Source organism: Thamnophis elegans, chromosome 2 (genome assembly GCF_009769535.1).
Source record: "Thamnophis elegans isolate rThaEle1 chromosome 2, rThaEle1.pri, whole genome shotgun sequence".
NCBI lineage: Eukaryota > Metazoa > Chordata > Lepidosauria > Squamata > Colubridae > Thamnophis > Thamnophis elegans.
Window position 1 is genome coordinate 9,869,695 of NC_045542.1, and position 22,934 is coordinate 9,892,628.

Genomic DNA, 22,934 nt, shown 5'->3' on the forward strand with positions numbered 1-22,934 from the left:
TCGCGCTTTTGTCGGGTCACAGGGGGAAACTGCAACTTAACAGCTCATTCAATTTGCTGCCGGAAGATTCAACATTGATGGGCAACTCCAGGGTCTTCACTTCTCCTTACTCTTCCCACCTACAGCTCGTTTCATCGGAGCAAGGTCCCCCAAAAAGTCTACTTTCTTACAGATATCTGGCCCCTGGCCATCCTTCTGGAAGAGGACAGTCCTCTGTGATGAATTTAGCTTAGCCCACCTGACCCTACAAACTACAAGCACCCAGAATCCTAATCTGCCTTTTTTTCTTAGCCTTCCCCCCCCTCCCCTCGCACACAGAAAGGGCAGCAACTGGATCATGTTGACCCATGTGATGGGTGGGGTAGGCTGGCTTGGCTTGGGCTGAGCTCAAGGGGTATTTTGGTCCCTTGAAGTGGCAAAGGCGGGGTGAGGGGGAGCTGCTCAGCGGCTGGTACAGCAAAGAGTATAAATCCCCCAGCAATCCCCCAGCCACATTCCATGGGCACAGATCAGAGAGCAATGTGGTGGACTTCCCACCTGTGTGGTGACCTTGGGGACAAGGCCAGAGGACACCAGCCAGGCCCAGTTATGCTCTGTAGTCAAAGTCTAGGCAAGAATGCAGAGATCAGGGACCGAATTGGTCCCTAATCCTTCTAGGCAAGTGGGTTAAATCCAGGAAGAAAAGCAGATTTCCAGGAGGCCAAAGAGGAACAGATGCAGGGGACAGATGACTCTGGGGAGAGGAGGAATTAAAATCAAATTAAAGAAAGAACCAAGCCGAGGGTAACGTTGCGGGATTCTGACCAATCTCTCCTCTCTCTTTGTCCAGTTCAGCTGACATCTCCCATCTCTTCTCTGGAAGTTTGGAAGGAATTCTGTAAACCTGATGGAATTCCCCAGGCATTAACACACGACAGGCGGGAGACTATCATGCTTGCCCCCAAAAATAATGGCCATATGCCCAGGGGCAGGCTGTATCATGCATACTACCCAGTTTTGATATACAATGACCATTATATAACACCGGAGGTATATAGCATTGGCATGAGTCTCTTCTAAGCCAACCTCGCAAAGTTAGCTTATCAGGTATCCTTGACTGTGATGGAGAACAAACTAAGTCCTTCAAAGCAGAATCTCTTGAAAGCATCTTCCCAAAGCATCTTCTTCCTCCTGCATCCATTCATCACCAACGGAATGCCGATAATGGGGATAGAGGTTTACTGGAGGTCAGATGTAGATGGTCTCACTCCCCTAATGGACTTCTCTGGGACAAATGAATAATTCAGGTGCAATTGCTGTACCATCAGGATTGTGTGGGTGGAAATCACTGATGGTATAAGTTCAGTTCAGTTCAGTTCACTTTATTTGTATGCCGCCCTTTTCCCTGGGGGGACTCAGGGCGGCTCACAGTTCAAAAGGGGTGGGGGAAGGACAAACAATTTACAACATAAAAGCATTACATCATTTAAGAACTCAACAGTCATACAATTCGAGTAGGGGTTAGAATCTTTAACCCCAGGCCAGCCGGGATAGCCAGGTTTTAAGTGCGGCGCGGAAGGTCTGGAGGGTGGTGAGGGTCCGGATCTCCACGGGGAGTTCGTTCCAGAGGGTCGGAGCAGCCACCGAGAAGGCTCTCCTCCGAGTAGTTGCCAGTCTACACTGGCTGGCTGATGGAATTCGGAGGAGGCCTAATCTATGCGATCTTATCGGTCTAGTGGAGGTGATTGGCAGTAGGCGGTCTCTCAAGTACCAAGTACCCAGATCCAATACCATGAAGGGCTTTGTAGGTGACAAGTAGCACCTTGAAGCGCACCCGGAGAGCAATAAGGAAAGCAATCCGTTCACAAGATTTTCGTGGATGGCATTAGGAATTGGCGGGACGGCGGCTTAGCGGTTAATGTGCTGGGCATGTCGGCTGGAAAGCCGGCAGCCCAGGTTTGAGACCTGAGCTCCATGCTACGGGGTGAGCTCCCATCACTTGCCCCAGCTATTGCCCACCTAGCAGTTTGAAAACATGCCAAGGTGAGTAGATAAATAGGTATCACTTCGGTGGGACTGTAAGAATGTTCCATGATGTCATGCTGATCACAGGACTGCAGAAATGTCTTCGGACAATGCTGGCTCAATGGCCTTGGAAAGGAAAATGAGCATGGTCCCTAAAATAATCTACTACTAGTGGAGTAAAATCCACAGAGACTCCTTCACCGTTTTTTTTTTAAGCACCTGGAATTTCCATACCCTGAAGTAGTCCATTCTGTTGCAGATAAGGGAGCCATTAGGTAGGAGTCTGCCTTGGCAGAAACGGAGCCCTTGGATGCCACAAACCCCTCCCTGTTCGATCTCATAGGCCGCTGCATTTGGAAAGGAGGAGGGACGGCTTTTGTAGGAGCCAACAAGAAACCAGGAAACATTAGAGCCATCTGTCATCTTACAGGCATAGTGAAGCAGGCTGTGGCCAGCCAAACCAGTAAATGGGAAATATCTGTCTGGGAAGTGCAATTGGTCAGCCCGTTGTGGGTCTTTGACGTGATGACTGAAGCTCTTTGGTCTTCATAATGTATCTTTTTTAGCCTTAGCTCCACCACTACCCTAATGAAATATCCCACGCAAGTTGAATTCTGCTCAGATAACGAATTGCTTCTGCAAACACAGAACTGTGACTTGTATTTCTGGATTATTTGAAGAGTGAACCATCATGTATGTTGGTCAGGATTAGTTTCTCTATCAAGCAAAATGAAGAGAAAAAATAAAGCTCCGGTGGGAAATTGATGGGAAATGAAGGAACACTTTAGATGTTCTCTCTTCTGTAGAGAAGACACCCAAATCGCCTAGCCTCCAAAGCTTTTAAAAAGGTGCCTTTTGCTATGAGAGAGATGCTGTCCCATCACTCATTCTGAAGTTAGATTCCGCAGCTATTCCAACTGTTTTTGTAGCTGGTACAAGAAGGAGGCATTTTATATCCCGGGCAGAGGTGGGTTCCTACCAGTTCGCACCTATTCGGTAGAACCAATTCATCAAATCTACCGAACCGGTTAGAAGAGGTTCCACCAGTGGACCCGGAAAGCAGGCCACACCTACAGAAGAGGTTCCAACATTTTTTGAAACCCACCACTGGTCCTTGGATAGGATTATTTTACACTATCATGCTCATATTTATAAAACTCAGTGCCTCTGTGAAAGGTAAGGATGACTACTGCGTTTGTGGTGCAATCAGAACATTGCGTGTGTTGAAGTTGTTTTAATGCAAACCAAAGATGCCTTTTAAAAAACAAGTTTACATCATATTCTTATGCATGCCAGTGCTGTGTGTGAGGTAATTTAAGGGGGTTCTGACAAGTGTTGTCGGCATCTTCATATCTGGTCACATGGGCGGCAAGCCACTCCCATCCGGTCACCTGGGTGGCAAGCCACTCCCACAAAGGAGGCCACACCCACAGAGTAGGTTCGAACAATTTTTGAAACCCACCACTGATCCCGGGTCACCCTTCTTGCAGCTAGAGCTTTCAGTAGGGGAAGCAGAGTTAGTTATCATCTAATGGTACTTCCGACAATAATCCAGTAAAAGAAATCAGGATTATTATCTTTTATATTGCAGAGGGGAGGTGGGTGGGCAGAGCCTGTCCAGGACATTTGGTCACCTGATATGGATTTCCCTGGCTCATGTCATTACCCAGAAATGGAGCAGAATGGCAGCTGAGGATGCTTCCAACACTGGAAATGGGTAGCATTTTCCATTGCACCAAAGGATAGCAAGATCGCTCAGGAGCCAGTCCGTGGCAGCTATTTTTCCCATCCAGTGATGTGCGGTGAGGTTTATGGCTGGTGAGGCACTGACACAATTTTTTTTAGACTTGTGGACTTCAACTCCCAGAATTCCACAGTCAGGCATGCTCAGTTCCGATTTAAAGCGACAGCATTTGTTTTTCTCCTTTGCGAAACAAGTTTCCTTCTTTCTTTTTCTCTGCTTAACTGTTTAAAAAAGCCTCTTAAAAAGCGCCCTCTACAGGAGGAGGCAGGAGAACCACGTGCCACATCTACATCAGGAATTTTTCGGCTTTTAACCCTTGCTTAACTCTGCTCGAGTGATATAAAACGCCTAGTCAGACCAGATGAGGCACGTCGTTCTCCTGCCTCCTCCTGTAGAGGGTGCTTTTTTAGAGGCTTTTTTAAACAGTTAAGCACTAAGCAGAGTCATCCACTGTGACTCTGGCAGCAACTAGCTCAGCCTTTTTCCTTTTAATATTTTTTCTTTTCATGATGATGGTGGTGAGGCTCTGCCTCCCCTGCCTCCCCTGACTGCACGTCACTGGTCCCATCCCCAGCTCAACCCTCTAATCTCTTCCCTCTCTTCCCTGTAACCAGCACTGGCCTTAGTCTCTATATGGGCAGGGCCAACCTGCCTACCTAAAAAAGCCAAAGCTGAGAGAAGAAAACTGGCTAAAACTGACAGTGTTCTTGCCAAGAGTGAGGGTCAACGAGAAAATAATTCATTTTCATGAATGAAGGCAAGATATAGTACATGTCCCAGGATAATGTTGCAGGATCCAGTCTGGGTCAGACATGGGAACCAGAGGTTTAATCTTCCGAGCTTTCAGATTCATGCTAGAGCCCATCCTCTGGGAACTTCTCTCTCACCAGAATCAGAGGTGGGATTCTGCTGGTTCACTCTGGTTCGGATGAACCGGTGGCGGTGGGAGTGGGAACAGTGGTGGGATTCAAATAATTTAACAACCGGTTCTCTTCCTTAATGACCAGCTGGGTAGGCGTAGCTCGGTGATCATGTGACCGTGTGGGTGTGGCCAACTCAACGTCACTCAGGTCGATGGGCGCTTCGCCTTAGCTGTTGCAATGTCATAAGGGTTAACCAGAGAGGCGGTTTCTGTAAGCAGGACAATGAAGATGAGGCTAGAAACAACACTAGAATGTTTCCTTCCTGCCTTCCTTACCGGATTAGCCCTGCAAAGTGGAAAGAAACAAAAGGAGATTTCTTCCAACAACCGGTTCTCCGAACTGCTTAGAAAGTTAACAACCGGTTCTCCTGAATAGGTGCGAACCGGCTGAATCCCACCACTGAGTGGGAGGCTCTGCCCATCTGTTCAGATGTCACACGCTCCCAGTTCCAAACCAGTAGTGAAGGTACGAGGATTTCCTGCCCAGAATGTGTGCTTTGGGCTATTCTCTGCATCCTATTTATGTGGTGCCTGGTTGTGTGTGGCTTTTTGAGTTGTTGATCGGGGTGTTGATGGCTGGAAGACTAAACTTCTGGTCCCAGTGACCAACCCACAACTGGCCATCAATACCACCACGACCAAGTGAAAAGCCACACACAACCAGGCACCACATAAATACGACGCATAGCACAAATTCTACTCAAAGCACACACGCTTGTGACAGAGAGGTTTCCTGCGTATGGGCTCCAGCATGAGTCCAAAAGCTCGGAACCTCTTTTCCCAGTAACTGACCCAGATTGGTTCCTGCATAACTCATTCATCTGTTTGTCATTGTCTTTCACCAGTTTCCTAGCATGAAGACGCAGAGTTATTTTCCGGGGAAGACCTTGGAACAAGATAGACCAGTGGTTCCCAAACTTGGCAACTTTAAGACTTGTGGACTTCAACTCCCAGAGTTCTCCAGCCAGAAGAGCTAGCTGGAGAATTCTGGGAGTTGAAGTCCACAAGTCTTAAAGTTGCCAAGTTTGGGAACCACTGAGATAGACTATCGATTTATAACCATCAACTACAGGGTCCTCTCAAAAACTGTTAACGTGCTGTAGTAATCAAAGGGCCCGTCTTAGCAGGAGCAGCTACTTACTGAGCCCACTTAATCCAAATATGCTGCCCGTGTGCGGCAGACCCTGCTTAAGCCACAGCAGACATAGACACAGGGACCCTGCTGTTGTACTTGCCAGCACCATCCCCCAAACCTTGGGTGGGTTTCAACCGGTTCATGGCGGTCCCCGCGAACCGGTTGGTCGGCGAACCCAGAAGTAAGTAACTTCCGGGAACAGCAAAGGGCGCACCCGCCCGCCTGCGTTCCTTACCCGGTTTTGACGAGTTCTACGCTTCCACGCATGCGCAGGACGCATACAGCACCTGCGCGATCCTCCAGGAGCAGCTGGAGCATCGCACAGACGCTAGTACGCATGCGTGTGCTGCGCGCGTACACAAGGACGCCGCCGGCCCTGTTCCAACCGAACCGGTTGGAACGGGGCGAGAAACCCACCCCTGCCCCAAACCCAGAATAACCAACATGACTTGAGCTACAGACTCTGGTGGGAAATCTCCCGTGGAAGACACCTGCCTCCCCAGGAGGACTCAGGCTGAACATCTCACCGGAAACCCTCCTGCCTAATGTGGCCCACACAACCTGCCACGTTCCATGGGAGGAAGACCCAGGTCCCTGACATCTTCACTTGTTGCATATCCTTTGCGGTCCATGTATGTATGTATGTATGTATGACCACGAGCCTAAGCAAGCACGCAGAGTGGGTGCGTGTCTCTCTATCCAGTCGGGCACACGCGCATGTACAGAGAAACCAGTGTGATGTCTGGAGCGTTGCCTTTTATAGCCAAGGCTGCTGCTGCCCAAAAGAATGAATTGTCCTTTGGCCAAGGCTCTTGTCGTTTCTTTATGCAGCCCCCCTCCCTTTCGCATGTACACACGAGCTGCATTTTGATAGTTGAAGGAAAGGACGACAAAGCCACTGCAGTGAGAACGGCAGCAGGGTATCTATAGCAGGGAACGTGGCATGCAGCCCCTAGCCATTAAGCTCCTCTCCAGCCCAAGCTCCCTCTCTTTCCCTGCCCCACAATGTGCTTTAGGAAGGGGAATCCATCCATGTTCTAGTCCCTTCTCTGTATGGCATGTTGGGTATTTTAAGCTCTTCTGGGAAATCCTTTCCCCCCAGTGGCTGGCAAGTAATTAGATCCCGGAATCCCCAAGAACAGAGGGGAGTGTAGGGGAACCCAGCAAGGTCACTGGGTATTTTTTTTTTGGGGGGGGGGAATGCTTGCAGAAGCAGGCAGACAGACCCACACATGATGGTATGATGTGCCTACACAGCAGTAACTTATACACTCCCTGTACAAAAACACACTCTGCAGCAAAAAAACCCACAATCCCATCCAGACAATGATTAGCGATACAGAAACAGCCAAGGGTGGGACTCTCTGTGTTGACAGCCACAAACTGATGTGTCCGTCATACTTCGACAAGCTGCTTTGATTGGCTGCTTTGGGTCCACATGGCTAAGCTGCCCTTGAAGGTGGTTCTGCATATATAGCACTCACCAGCACCATTGAGTGTTTTAAACCCATAACGTAAAGCCACTGAGAAAATCTATAATCTACAGTTAGCCTTTTTTTTTTAAAGGTACAAGTCAGAAATCTGGGAATATGGGAGCTTGAAATTACATGCGCTTTGCATTTTGCTAATGCAAAACTTGCTGCTCTTCAGCATGGACAAAAGCAGTGGTTTGAAACCAGGCTCTGTACTGTTATGTCTGTTTTCGTTAGGTCCAACATAAGGCGACCACAGGAACCCATTGCCATAAATAATATTAAAATGAAAAAAAAAAAGAGATTAGCACATGAAAACTGGAGCTGCTGCCTTGCTACAAATAACTGCAAACTTCCCCTTTGACAACATGATTTCCTCCATGTAACAGCTGACTCACAGAAAGGAAATTATTCTGCACTTGTAAATCTCCAAGGTGTTTGGAGGTGGAAGGAATTCTTGGCAAAAAGCAGCGGATTATTGGTTTGACCCAAACAGAGCAATATTATATCAAAGCAGTCATTTTAACTGGACAGTCAATATTTGCTGTCCCACCAGAATCCACTTATACTGTAGTTTGTTTTCAGAGATAAGAAGAGCAGACATACCACTTTCCTCTAAGCTGTTGTTGGTAGCTTACCTGGGGATTATCTCTTTTTAGCCTCATAGTCTGTCTATGCATTATGTTAGGCTGAGACTGATTTAGCATTAAAGTAACATTTTCTTGCCTTCCTGGATCTCCCCAATCAAAGTTGGAAATACAGCTGATTACTTTGGGCACCAGTATCAATAAGCCGAGAAGTGATACGATGCAGGAATAATTCCTTTCCCCATGATAACAACCCATTCCTGGGACAGCCAAAATGTTTACTCAAGCTATCAGAGCGCATAGTTAAAATTATTGGCCAGGCGTGTCATTGTGTTTTCATAATCACCCCTTTTAGCATTAAACATCACTTAGGCAATCTTCTCAGAAAGTATGTTTAGTCCCCATTTGAATGGGCGACTACAAGGAAATCTCAGGATTGGCACTAGAAAACCAGTTCCACACTGTTGCCAAGAGAACCACGACAAAATTACCAGGAGTTGTCATCTTGAGAAAGACCATAGTTTACTTTAACAATGTTATTTAGTTGTTAAAGAAGAAGTGTTCCTGCTGCTTTCCTTTCTCAAAGTAAAACCTTGGAACTTGTAACAATTCCCTTATTTTCAATAGGAAGGAAGGAAGGAAGGAAGGAAGGAAGGAAGGAAGGAAACCTAGATTTAATCCAGCCTTCCTGAAAAATGCATTCTCTACCATGTACCCATCTAATTTAGGAAGAGTCTTTTAAGCACAGTCCAACCAATATAAGGTTAATTCCTTGTTCAGATAATAAAACCTCATAGTTATATATGGCAGATTCACTACTGTTCTTTGAAAGACTACCTTCATCTAACTTATTTTCTTAAATTTCGGTTTTTATCCCTTCAGATAATCTGCTGCCATGAAATCTCTTATCTAGGCTAACAGTCTGGGTGACTGATGGTAGGCATATAAATCTTTAAGAAACAAAGAGAAGAACAAAAAAAAATCAGAAGATTGCACTTTTCCCTGCGAATGAATTTTATTAGTCTGAAAAGGGGATACGAGCTACTTTTCTGATTTTTCAATACCTCCAGACTCTCTTCCCACAAGAAAAAAAACGCTGTCTATTCTGTCAAAGAGTTTTGCACTGGATTGCCATGCCCCACCCATGCCCACCACGGTGCCACCTTGCAGCTTTCTCCCTTCTCCCACTCCTGACGTGCCCATCCCAGGAGAGGAGACGCCACCGGAAGGCAAAAAAAAAACACAGCCTTCCCCGGGGACTCACCTGAACGACTTTAAGCCTCTCTTACCTTTGTAGGTGAGATAGACCCGGGGCGCTCCCGTCTGGCTGCTGTGACCCAAACAGCAGCAGAACAGCAGCCCCAGAAGGAGCAGCGTTGCCCAGGGCACCATGGCGGGGTCAGGGATCCTAGAAGAAGAGAAAAGGGGAGGATGATGCCCAAGCTGGACCTGGGTTCGAACGACTGGGGGAGATGTTGGAGCCAGAGGCGCCGCGTAGCTGCAGGGAAGCGTTGGACCGGCCCGGGCCTAGAGGGCGCTGTGCGGAAGTAACCAAGATCAAAGTTCCCTTCCTCGCCCGTCCCACCGGGCCCCGGGCCAAGCAGCTGTAACCCGAGTGGCGGCCGCGGCTGATGGGCACTTCAAAGGATCTCTCTCTCTCTCTTTCTCCCGGCCAGCTCCTGTAGATCCCCCCCCTCCCGCGTCCTTCTTGCAGCCTAACAGTCCTTTGAAGTTGGGGCTAGAGAATGGGAGATCCAAGATAGGCTCTTCTTCTTCTTCTTCCACCACCACCACCCCACCACCCAAAAAAAGAAAAGGGAGGGAAAAAAAGGCAGACTACCTTACCGGGCTCCGCCTGCATCGCTAAGAGACACCCCCCCCCCACACACACTCCCATGGAAAGAGCGACCCCTGCCGGGGTCCGACACGCAGGCGCTCCAATATAGGTAGAGAAGCCGAGCGGGGAGGATCCTTTCATCTCGGGACGGCCCCCTTCATTCTGGAGAGGGCACCGAGGTTCGAGCTGCCATTCTGGACGCAGGCTTGGGCTTGGCGGTGGCCTCCTGACGCCATCACTCTCAGTACAAGGGACGCAGGAACGGCAGCAATCCCTCCCCGCACCCCAGCCGGGCTATAATCTTCCCCCATGCCACAGAACAGGTGCCCGGGGACAATGCCAGCAGCAAAGCAAGTCCATCCTGCACCAGCGCAGCTCCGGGATACGGTGCCAACAGGGCCCGCCGGGGGCTTTGATCTGCCTGCCAACCCCGCTTTTTTTCCCCCTCCTCCTCCTCCTCTCCCCCCCTTCCCCGCCCCGAAGCGGGTGCCTGCGTGCGTAATGTGTGAGTTTCTGCGCGCTCCGTCCTGTCCTGTCCGCGACGTGCAGCGACCTGCCTCTCCCCCATACCTGAGCCAGGTGCAGCGGAGGAAGCAGCGCAGGCTGGGACCTGGAGTTCCCAATTGGCCCCCCGTCGATTGCCCTCCATCCTGCAAGACGCGCCCGCCTGCCCCGCTCCAAACCTTCGCCAAACTCGCGCTCGGGGCGCTTCCCCCAGTTTGGCAGGAAAGCCCAAAGCCGAGCTCTGCGCGCCTTCGGGGCGACTCCGACGGCTCTGCTCGCCTTGTTCCATCCCAGGCGGTTTAAGATGATGCCTGGCGAGACTTCAAGGGAGCCGGGACTCTCGTGCCTCTGCTCCGCAGCTGGCTGCATCTCCGCCAAAAGTTGCCGGCCATCCCGGAGGCAGGTTTCTTTCCCGCACCCCTCCCGGAAAGAAGAGCTTTCCCTGAAGTCTCGCCAGGCGTCTTGCCGGCTCGCCGCGAAGAGAGCCGGGTTCAAAGCGAAGCCCAAGCGGCTTCCACGATGTGGCACTGCGGGCGGGTTCAACAAAAGCGGCCGGGGAAATCGACCAGAGGCAAAACCGGGGGAGGCGGGGGAGTGGGGAAGGCAGAATAAGGTAGCAAAATCACCGCGGAGGGAACGACGGTCCGGAGCTCAAGTCCGACGGCTTAAGAAGGACGGGAGCAAAGAGGTCCCTTACCCGGCGGTAGCTCTCCGCTCCGAGAGCAACTCCCCGGGTTTAGTTCCAGTTCAGCTCTTCTGTGCCTGGGGGAAAAGTTTATATTTCTAACCCAGCGGGACAAGCGGCTTTGAGGAGGGACCTGTCTGCCCATCTCCCTCCCTCCCTTTCCCTCTGTCTCTCTCTCTCACACACACACACGTACCGCCCTCCGGATTTTATACCTCTGCGAAAGGACCCATGGCGCAGGGTTTCCCACAAGTCAGGCTTGCAGCCCCGGGCTTCCCTGGAGCAGATAAGCAACACCCTGCCTCCCCCGAGACGGGCTGGCTTAACCCATTCGCGGGCGGCTCCTCCTAAAGGGAAGCCGGGCTGTAGGTGATGGTGGGGGGTGGGGGTGGAGAGCCCTGCTCTCTCCCACCAGACCTAAGGAGGGGAAACCCTGGGAAAACGGGGACCAGGAGGCGAATGGGGGAGGAGATTGAGCCAGTCCTGCTCCATCAGATCGCAGCGATCTGGTTGGGATCTCCGGGACGCTTCCACGCCTTTCTCCCCGTTGCTGCTTGTGGGGCTGCTATAACCAACTCATAGAGCTGGGCCGGCGCCTTTCACCGGAGGCGTAGCGGCGGGAAGCGGCCAAGGAAGGAGGAACTGGTTGTCACCACCACCTTTCGATCCAGGAAAGCCCGGAGGCCCCTTCCTCACTGGAGCTGCATGCAAGCGGTTAGCCGCACCGTTGACTCTCCCCAGCAAGGAGGGGAGGGGGCCAGAAACAGGGCTGAGCCTGGCAGGGAGCTTGAGAAGCGAGGGTGGAGTGGGAGTGGGAGATCAGGTGCTGGTGGATCCCAAGGAAAGGCGCTTTGACAGATGCTGGGAAGGTGACTTTCAGGGGCAAGGAGGGCCTCCATCTTTTCCTTCCCGGTCCTTGGGTTTATAACTAGGTCTTGTTCTCAATGGCCTCCAAAGTCCTTCCTGACACGTTGCTTCGGAGAAAAACGAAACGAAACAGGGAGCAACCCCAGTATTCTGCATGTATCTGGGATTGGAAGGAATTAGGACTAGATCGGGGAATGCAAAACCCTGGAGCACCGCTAGAGGGCGCGCAGCAGAGACTTCCTTCCGCAGCGCTTTGCTGCGATTTAGAGAGCTTCGGTTTGAGTCGTTTCTGGCTAGGAAACTAGGCCGAAGCCTGCCTTGCCTGCCTCGGGCATTGCTCTCCCTCAGCAGCGTGGGCCAGCCACACGGACCCCAAATGCAGCAGCAATGGCTTGCAAACGTAGGAATGCTCTCCTAACTCAGTTCAGACAAGGCCAGAGCTGCATCTGAAACTTCCAACCTGTAGTTATTTGCTCAAAAGCTTCTGCTGCTCCTTTTGAGGTTATACCCTTAAGAAGGAGAAAATAAATTTCTTTGTTTTCAGGTTTGGAATTTACTTCCTGAAGTTGAGATTATATCCTGCATACATACCAGGGGAAACCCAGGCTTCCAATTTAGTAGCGTGTGAGGTTCTTCCTTAAAGTCCCTGGCCAGAGGGATTAATGTATTTGTAATGCTAAAGAAAGCACTGCCAACATAGCAGTAGAGACACACTCAGATACAAAAGAAACAATTAGATATAGGAAAGATAAATAGAACAAAGTATGATTCATGGAAGCTGAACAGAGTGCATCTAACCAGGGCATCGGTTTCTGGAAGATCAAAAGGTGAGACAGTAAATTACCCATTTTATTTCATTCACCTATCTGCAAAAGTGTATTTGAAATTTATTGCATTCCAAACTAACATTTTCTGGAAAATAACAGCTGAGGTTGATTTCCTGCTAATGTCAATGGTTAAGAGCCTTCTGGACTGACCTGAGGGTTTTATTTATGCTCCATTGCATAGTCAGTCAGATGTTCAGACTGGATTTGGCAATTTTGTCATCCTGTCCTGTCCTTCCCAAGAACCTGGAATAGGCAGATGTGGATGTTTGATGATGTTAGAGATATTGTCACAGAATGTAAGCTGTTCCGAGTAAAGCTGCCTTTTGCAATTGAGGGATGGTGAATTTGTCAATGCTGCTGGTGTTCAAGTAGTGCTCCAGCTGTTTTGGGATTGCATTGCATCTAAGGCATGTGTTACTGTTTGTAGAATTTTAAAAGAATTCTAGAGACGAGGTTCGGGGTAGAAAAATAAAGTTCCTTTTTATTTTCCAAAAATCAGAGTTAATTTGAAAACGGTTTGCAAAGCGTTGGTGGGTCTCACCCTGACTTCACCTGAGTCACAAAGGAGAGCCACACCAAATTCGAAAGTGAAACAGTAGTTATACCCTCCCTAACTCCTCCTACTCCTGGTCAGCTAGCCTGACGAGGGTGGTTACAGACCAATCAGAGACAATAATTACCCTATCTTTTACCTTATTTGGAAATACAATTTTTAACCAATTAGCCCTTGGCATCCTTCTGGCCAATCAAGCAATCACATTTTTCCCGCTCAATTCATAGCCACTCCCTTTACAATTCATTGTTCTCCTCTCAAGCATTTACATATTCTTTCCCTCCGCCATTACCACATGGTATAGCTCCCCCTGGTGGGCTATTTCAGTAAAATATAAACACTTTATATTATTTTATTACTCCAATTCCCCCATTTCTTATTTGGTGATTTGTTTAATATTTTCTTTTATTTCTTTCAATCTTTCTTTCTCAGTTTCAGTATTTTTCATAGGGTGTAGAGTGTCCATACTTTCCAACAGGTGTATTTGGTTACCAATTTCCTTTAGTACCATCATTGTTTTCTCTGTTTGTTGGGCCTGCATAATACTTTTCACAGTTGTGATTACTAAGTTTCTTATTACCGGGATTAGACATGGCAACAACATTAATCCAATAAAAATTACACCCACCATAAATAAGGCTTGCTTCCAGTTTCTGAAAATGTCCCCTAGGAACCCTCCTTCATCTAACAGGCCAGTCCAGGTTTGTGAACCACATTTTCGGAAGGCTATCATATCCATTGCTCTACATACATCTAATGAAAGCTCCCATTTTTCTTCTTTGGTGACCACCATATGATTAAGATATTTTAGTAATGCTGCCCCAGGTTGTCCACTAATAATTCCCAGTCCAACCCACAGGGTCACATTATACCTTGTGAGTAGGCCTGGGTTATGGTAAGTAATGCTCTGTTCTTTCTTTTTCCATGGGGGTTTAAGGGATAGGCTGGTTGATGACTCCGAGCAGGTTCTCACAATACTTTACACAACCCCTTCCTGGTTGTAAATACTGACTCCTAGTATTATCACATAGAAAGTGGAGATTCTCAGTGCCTTCCCCTTCCGTGCCACAACCACTGAACCACAAGGCCTTCCCTATCCAATAGCACCTTGAGTCTCCCCTGGTTGCATTTTCACACATCTGGGTGATTCCACTCATCCACTCTCTACTTTGATTTTTACAAGTCCAAGCTGGATCTCTCTGAGTTTGCCTTGGTGTTACCTCCAGAGTCAGATTACATCCATATTGGGCAGTTTTCCAGTATTGGAACTCTCCCTTTCGATGTCCCCCACTTTTCGAACAGATCACCATACCAACGGCTCTATTCTTTCTCCGCAGGGAGCGTCTCCTAATAGCCGAAGCAGTCAGCATCCACGAGGGGATAGGAGGAAATTCGAAAGAACTTGGGGAGACCACTAAAGAGCTTGTGTTTAAATAGTCTTTCTCCTCCCACATTGTACAAGTATATCTTCCTACAGTCTCTCGGTTTATTTGCAAATATAGAGTGGTTTGACACTTACCCCCTCTCTTTTGTGTTACCACTATCCAACTTTCCTCCTGACCTACTTGTTGCCAGTTTGGTTGTAACTTAGATTCATACCACCAAATTTTGGGTTCAAAGATCCAATTCATGGGAAAACACTCACTCTCCTTGTCATTATAACACCGAATTTGTGTCCAAGTTCCATCAGGTTCAAAGATTCTAGGCGGTTCAATCCATAACTTTCCCCCAACCGCCACTAGGGTTATATTCAAAAGGATATAAGTCACTGTTTTTTTTTTTTTTTTTTTTTTTTTTTTTTTTTTTTTTTTTTTTAACACCAGTTTCAAGGGTTCTTTTTGAAGGGCTTTCCATGTTTCCGACTCCTCCAAGTTGGCTCTCTTCGCTCTGGTGTAGTGGGTCCAGACTTCTTTCGTCCGGATGGCAGTGTCTGTGGTCAGCAACACCAGGAATGGTCCATCCCACTTTGGCTTTAGGGAATCGTCCTTCCAAGTCTTTATCCACACCTGGTCTCCCACTTCAATGGAATGTACTTTGAAGCTCAATGGAGGAGTCTGTATTAAATAGCCTGCTTTTCTGAAAGAATCAAAAGTCTGGGACAGTATTTGCAAGTATTGTATCAACCCTTGGTCTTTACTAGGTAAATTCCCCATTCGTATCCCAGCATTCCTTAGTGGCATTCCATTCTCCACCTTTCCACTAGAGGGCGGATGCCACGGGCTATGCAGGTCCCACTTAATTCCCAATACATTAGCAATTCCTTGAGTAATCTTCCCCGTGAAATGTCTTCCCTGATCACTATCGATTCTCTGAACCACTCCATATCTTGGTATAATATGCTCTAAGATTAATCTGACAACAGTTCTAGCAGTTTCATCAAAACATGGGTAGGCTTCCACCCACCCCGTTAAATGATCTATAATAACCAACAAATATTTATATCTTCCCACCTGTGGCATTTCAGTAAAGTCTATTTGTATATTTTGAAAAGGATAAAGCGCTAAAGGCCTCCATCCTCTTTGTTTTTCCCTTAATTGGTTTTGATTTACCCTCTGACAAATTATACATTTTTGGGTCACTTGTTGCGCGGCAGTATAAACTTTTATTCCTGCATATTTCTTTAGTACTTCATCAATCAAAGCCTGAGTTCCCCAATGGCTCCCCTCATGTAATCTCTCAAAGATTTGTCTCATTAGGGAGTAATTGAGGATTTGTCTCCCATCTGGTAACCACCATTTCCCCTCTTCATCCTTCTTTCCCCCCATTTGTTTAATTTTATTCTCCTCCTTCTCATTAAAAATTGGTACTTCTTTCACTTCATACACATGGGGAATCATAACTTTGATCTGTTCAATGACTTCATTCATGCCTGCTTCTTTAGCCTCCTGGTCTGCCAGCCTATTTCCCTGTTTCTCTATTTCATCCCCTCTTTGATGTGCCCTTAAATGCACCACTGCAACTCTATTCCTTCCCCCTTTCCTTCCAGATTTTCCCAAAGGTTTGCACCACTCCAAAGGCGTACTTAGAGTCGGTGTAAATCGTTAAATTTGATTTTCCCCCCAATATGAGAGCTCTTTTCAAGGCATATAATTCAGCTGCCTGTGCAGACCAATGGTTTGGCAACCTCCTCCCTTCCAAAAGAGCCCACGTGCCCTCCTGAATTATAGCGTACCCATTTTGCCTTTTCCCCTCCACCACTCGTGAAGAACCATCAATGTACCATCTTTCTCCCTTTTCCAAAGGGATATCCTGTAAATCCGGCCTAATTTTTGTTTCTAAATCCACTATTTCACTACACCAATGTTCAATTTCTTCACCTCCTGATGAATTAGTTTTATTGAGGAACTATGCTGGATTCAATGTCGAGTCCGTTGTTAGAACTAGGTCAGCATGATCCAGCAACATACCCTCATATTTCAACAACCTTGAATCAGTCAACCACCTCCCAGCTTTCTGTCTCAACTGTGTTCTCACTTGGTGTGGGCTGCTTACAATTAGCGCCCCTCCCATTGTGATTTTCTCACTCTTTTTCTTTCTTTTCCATTCTTCTCTCTCATCTAGGCTGTGATGAGTTCTCAGATACCTTGTGGTCAGTTGAGTAATATCCCTTCCCCCTACAGCTGCAGTGAGGAGAAGTCTTATTATGTAAAGTGAGCTAGCCGGGCCATCTTAATGGCCCATTAGCTGGGGGTGGGCAGAAAGCTATAGGCAACAATTCTGTCCTCTGTCTCTTTCTGTCTCTTTCACTCTTTTTCTTTCTCCCTCTCTCCCACTCTTTTATCACTTTCTCGTTACTCTCTACTGTCCAACCTGTCCCCATACTTATCTTTGATTAATCATGTTTGCAATAACTCACCTACTTCCCTAAATAGGCGCAATTCCCTCATTTGTTCACCCAAACACATACATACACTCTCTCCCCACCTCTCCTGTTTTCCTCCAAAGAATGACTCAGGGGGAAAAGAGGGGGGGGATTCACGCAGGTGATCACAGGTCTTTGGATCTCTTCAGTTATCACTTTCGGGGACATATACATTCATACTGTAATCATGCTTGCTCATGCCAACCAATCATTATAATTATTTCGGGAAGCTTTTTCACAAGCCACCAAGCTTCATTTTATTTATTAGAGGATCTCACCCTCCTTTCAGGTTTGGAAATGATAACACACAAGCATACATGCATATACCATTAAACAATCTTGCAGCTTACTGTTTCTTTATAGTACATTCATATCAACTTTTACCATGACATACATTTGCACTGCAATCAGGCTGCTTGTTTAGATTAATTTCACATACAAAAATATCCCATTTCATTCTTCTTTCATACAAAGCAATTATTATAATTATTTCAGGGAGCTGTACATAAGCCAATGAGCTCCATTTTCTATTATTAAGAAGTCTCAACTTCCCTCCAGGTCTGAAAATGATTACACACACACATGCACACATACCATGAAACAACACTTTCAGGCCTGGGGGAGGTCCTGTCACTTTAAATCTTCAAATTTCTTTCCTTGGAGAACTTATGGCTCATTCTCCAAGCAGCTGAGAAACTCAGAGAGAGCAGTTTAAATCCTAACTACTCTCCCTTCCCCCATAGCTTCAAGCCCAAGCTGAGAAGCTTATTTATTCTGCTAGTTTGGTTAAACATATCACAATCAATTCAACGCCATTCAATTCTACATGTTATTAGTATAGATTCACATCTAAGAAATTTTTTTTTTTTTTTTTTAACAGACATTACATCAAATTAATCAAGTCCAATTACCTAGGTCTTCCCATTCAGTCAGGCTTTACCTTATTATCTGCTAACTTTCTTACTTTTGCTCGAAGTTACACCCATTGTTCTATCTCTTTAAGCACTAAATTGTTAATACCTGTCTCTGCCCTGGGGTGTTCCATTTCTATCTTGATCTCCCAGCAACGCTGGCATAATTTTAAAGGTCAAGATTTATAGAGACAATGTATAGGGATGTTTGTCCACACATTGCTTGGCCAGGGTTCTAGATTGGACCTCCCAGCTGAGCGCTGGCATAGTTTTAAAGAGCAAGATATATAGATATTTTATTAACACATCATTTGCATCTGGGTGGGGCTCGAGCTCTACTTTTCTTTTAAAAGACAACTATTAACAGCTTTCTAACATGTCCCTGTGGACTTCTTAATCGCTTTGGGGAAGAAACTCAGGTAGAACTTCTCTTCAGTTCACCTGATGGTGGCCAGTTCCTGAGTTTGTTACAACTTGATGGACTAAGCTTATAACCCTAGGATCCAGAGTTCCCTCTGGGGGCCATCCTACACCAAAAGTGGGCCATTCTGACTCACAAAATATTTTTAAATTAGCCTGGGTTGCTGGGGGGTCCCCATAATCCCCATTATATGCCTTCTTAAAATTCTTCAACATACACTGGAGGGGTGTTCTCAGGACACTACCTCCTCCTCCCTGTTTACATAAACCTTTTGTGCTTCTCTTAACAGAACCTTCATAGCTTCCGTGGTCCAATTTTCCCTCTTCTGTAATTTCTTAGCAATATCCGGCCAGGCTTTGGTAACAAACTGGATTTTCACCAATTGGATATTTAGAGCATTGTCCGGATCCACCCCAGCATATTTCCGCATTCCGTCTTTAAGACGCTGCAAATCTATCGCCGGGTCCTCATCTTTCCCTTGATTTATATTTACTGCTTTGGTCATGTTTTGTGCTTGTGGAATAGCTTCTTTCATTCCTTTTATGATTATTGATCTCAAATCCATCATATTCTGTCTTCCCTCTGCATCATTATTATTCCAATTTGGCCTTACTAATGGGTATTTAATGTCCTCTCTGATTTGATTTCCTTGTACTCCCGGATTCTCCCTTTCCCAAATTGCCATTGCAGCTGTCCTAATTAAATTTCTTTCCTCTGGGCTAAACAAAGTTCTCATTATATTTTGCATTTCATCCCAGGTGTAAACGTTAGGTCCTAATAGGGCATCCAACTGATCGCTTACGGTCAGGGGATCTTCAACAAAACTTTTCATTTCTTTCTTAAATGCCCGTACTTCGGACGATCGCAAGGGTTCATGTACATATGTTATGATCGGAATCCCATTGGGATCATTTCTGTTCGGGGTTTCCCTTAAGGGGAATTGCTTAATTTGTTCTCCTTCTTGTGTGGAATCCAAAGGAGGCTGTCTAATTAGTTCCTCTTCCTCCATCTGCCTTGTTAAATCTTTCCTCACGTTTGCTAGCTCATTTCCCCTACAAACCTCCCTTTTGTTTCACGTAATCATACAGATTACGGCATTGAAAGTAATTTTACAGCGCCATCTCGTGGCCACTCAACATTATCATTTTTCCACTATATAAAACAACATAAATTAACCATATCTTCTTTGTTCAACCTCAAACTCAAAATCTCCCGGTTATAGGGCGGGGATCCCCATCCAGCCAATATTCTGCCCAAAGGGCCATTCGGGTTGATTTTCAGTTTGGGGTTTTTCTGGATCCTTTTAACACACTTTTTCCCTGACTCAGTCGACTTTGTATTACCCCCCATCTCTCTTATGGGTAGGTAGCCTTCCCTTGAGTATGTGCTCCTGTGTCCCTCCCAGCAATTCCTTTCAATTCCACACGTCACCGTCTCCGGATATTCACAATATCCCCATCACTCATTCCGTCCTGCGAATCTCCCCTGAGATTCCTCAAAAGGACTTCCACCCGGCCCCTTTGCTAGTTCTCACATCCACACACTCCCTGACCGCCCTGGGTCTTGTGTTCTGGTGTCTTTACCAGGTACTCACCAGGGTTCTGTGCACAGATGTTTCCCGGTCGATCTCCAAGCCGGCTTTTCCTCTTTATTCAACCTCTTTCCCTTTATTCAACTCCCCCTACTACTCGTCTATCGCACAATTTTTACGGGCTTCCAAGAGCTCCGCAGTTCTCTAGGTAGTTCCCCCTCCTCTCAAATTCGGAGAGGGGTGCACCCAAGGGAGACCCCCCTAGAGCCCAGCAAGAGATTGAATCCCGGACACGAGCCCCCAATTTGTTTGTAGAATTTTAAAAGAATTCTAGAGACGAGGTTCGGGGTAGAAAAATAAAGTTCCTTTTTATTTTCCAAAAATCAGAGTTAATTTGAAAACGGTTTGCAAAGCGTTGGTGGGTCTCACCCTGACTTCACCTGAGTCACAAAGGAGAGCCACACCAAATTCGAAAGTGAAACAGTAGTTATACCCTCCCTAACTCCTCCTACTCCTGGTCAGCTAGCCTGACGAGGGTGGTTACAGACCAATCAGAGACAATAATTACCCTATCTTTTACCTTATTTGGAAATACAATTTTTAACCAATTAGCCCTTGGCATCCTTCTGGCCAATCAAGCAATCACATTTTTCCCGCTCAATTCATAGCCACTCCCTTTACAATTCATTGTTCTCCTCTCAAGCATTTACATATTCTTTCCCTCCGCCATTACCACATGGTATAGCTCCCCCTGGTGGGCTATTTCAGTAAAATATAAACACTTTATATTATTTTATTACTCCATTACTATTGGTACTATCTTTCTTTTCTTTTGCTACAGTAATTCTATTTCCATGTGCAAGTCTTTGCATTTTATTATCTTCTCTGGTTCTTTCTTGTCTATTCTGCTGTTTTCAGCTACTGCCCTGGCCATTATCCAAAGTTATTTATTTATTATTATGAAATCTGTTTGCCATTCATCTTGCTGCACGATTCAGATGAAACCAGAGAAGATCCAGCTGATCAAAACAACCCAACTGATTTGATACTCCCTTTCCTGAAGACTGAATAAAATGAGAATGTCCTGATTCATGGGTGTTTAGTTAAGTATCCTGCGGATGCAAAGGAGCAGAAGGCCAACACATGCTGAAGAGCAGTGTTTTGTAAACTTGGCAACTTTAAGATGTATAAATTCCAATTCTCAGATTTTTCCAGCCAGCATGCTGGCTGGGGAATTCTGGCACTTGGAGACTACACATCTTAAGTCAAGTTTGAAAAACACTGATCTTAAGGGTACCCGTTTGGGGAAAATAATGCTAACTGAAGGATGTTAACATGACCAATTAGGATCAGATATAGTCAACCAGCAAGAATTTTTTTTTTCTGGAGCTCAAGGAAAATTGAGGTTTTTCTGGTGGCTGAATTAAAAATAGATTGCATGGGGAGCAGCCACAACTTAGAACTTAGGACATGTTTGCATTCAGATGGTCCCTGGTTCTGTCACTAGTTGAAATGATGGAATAAGTGATGGAAAAGACCATTCTGTACCTGATACACTGGAAGCCAGCTAGGCAGAATGATACATATTGCATTGTACTGGAGAGACTTAGTTTGGGAAATTAAAATACTACGGCTCAGTTAAGCAAAAGAGCCTTAAATTCAATGTCAGCATTTTCAATCAGGCAGGGAAAAAAGTCTCCATCAGAAATCCTGCTAGTATAGCCAAGAAGGAGTAAATAGATTGGTAGTAGTTTAAGTAGATTTTAAAGTTCTTTATATGGACTTTTTCATATAAGGGTTAGTGCAGGCTGTCCCTAAAACCCCTGTTTTTAAGTATAGAAAGCCAGCAACCTTTTTTGTGTTCACTTTTTAGACATGCTGTTTTTAAAAAGTGTTCACTTTTTAAAAACAGCATGTCAAAAAAGTTTATATTGTACAAACTGAAAATAAATCGGTGCATTTTATATCGGGGTAATTTCCTGTCCTGTGTGAGCGTGGCTTTCCAAAATCCACCCTTTCTTATCTCCCTTTTTTTTCTTACTTAAGAAAGCTTGCACGATTAAAAATCCCACCATACTCCCTCGAATCTGAACACGTGGGAAATGCACTGACTGATGGGAACTCTCGAGTACAATGCTTTTTTGTACAAACAAAAAAGTAGCGGTGCACAGTGGGAAAATCTCTTTGCCCTCCAGTTTCTGAGTCGCTGTCCTCCTCCCCCTCTGCTTCTTGCCCACATTTCCCAGACTAGTGCAAATGCTTCTTTTCATCTGTTTTGCACACATCCTATGGCCTTTTTGTTAGGAATCATTTTCTAAGCAAAAGCTAGCCCTGTCTCCCGCTCGCAATGCTTTTTTGCATGCCACCCACAGCAGGAAGGGTTCCCACGGCTCCAGGGTCCCCCAAACCCCTGCAAGGGGGGCTGGGGGGGAGCATGATTAAGGGGTGGGGAAAGGGGCTACAGTGGTGGGGAGGAGAGAGCAGTGAACTCTGGATTAAGGGAGGGGGCTGTGATTATCCCCACCGCCAGCAGGTGCCGGTGGAAGGCATTCCTTGGGGATCGGAGTGCTTAGCAACATGCTGTGGAGCGCAAACAGGGCCGAAGCAGATGGGACATGAAAATAAACCAGGCACGGGGGAGCCGTATCCCCGCCCCAAGAGAACACAGGATCCTAGAACCAGGAAATGTCTCCCAATCGCCATAGAGGGAAAATTCCCTAGGAAGGAAATGCTTGCTTGTTTACCTGCCAATTATTTCCTGACATCGGGTTGCTTCGCGGGATGGTTGCACCTGTTAACAGGCAGAGGGGAATTGCTTTGCCTCCTTCATTGCATCCAGGCTAACTGCTCCATGCCCGTTTCAAGGTCTGTTCCACATACCAAGACTGGGAGGCGGGAAAGACAGGGAATCCAAAACAGTTGATCAAATAGTGTCGAACTCGATTGCATTGAAAGCTGCATCAGGGTTGTGTTTGACCTCGGGTGTGTGTGTGTGTGGGTGGGCGTGGCCATGATGGTGGGCGTGGCCAGCTCAATGTCATTCGTGTTGATGCCTGTGGAAGCCTGAATGCT

General features: G+C 46.5%; 1 protein-coding gene across 4 annotated transcripts in view; it reads right to left on the minus strand.

Annotated features, from left to right (window-relative positions):
- LOC116502836 (semaphorin-3F-like) overlaps positions 1–10,995 on the minus strand; it is a 35,853-nt gene extending 24,858 nt beyond the window's left edge. For 3 of the 4 annotated variants that reach the window (XM_032208791.1, XM_032208789.1, XM_032208792.1), the window contains exon 1: positions 9,154–9,622. In XM_032208791.1, coding sequence (XP_032064682.1) covers positions 9,154–9,256 — 103 coding nt within the window. In that variant the 5' untranslated portion in view covers positions 9,257–9,622. Of the gene's footprint in view, positions 1–9,153; positions 9,623–10,902 lie in introns of those variants that run through there. The other variant, XM_032208790.1, reaches the window with a different exon arrangement.
- Positions 10,996–22,934: the final 11,939 nt, after the last annotated feature.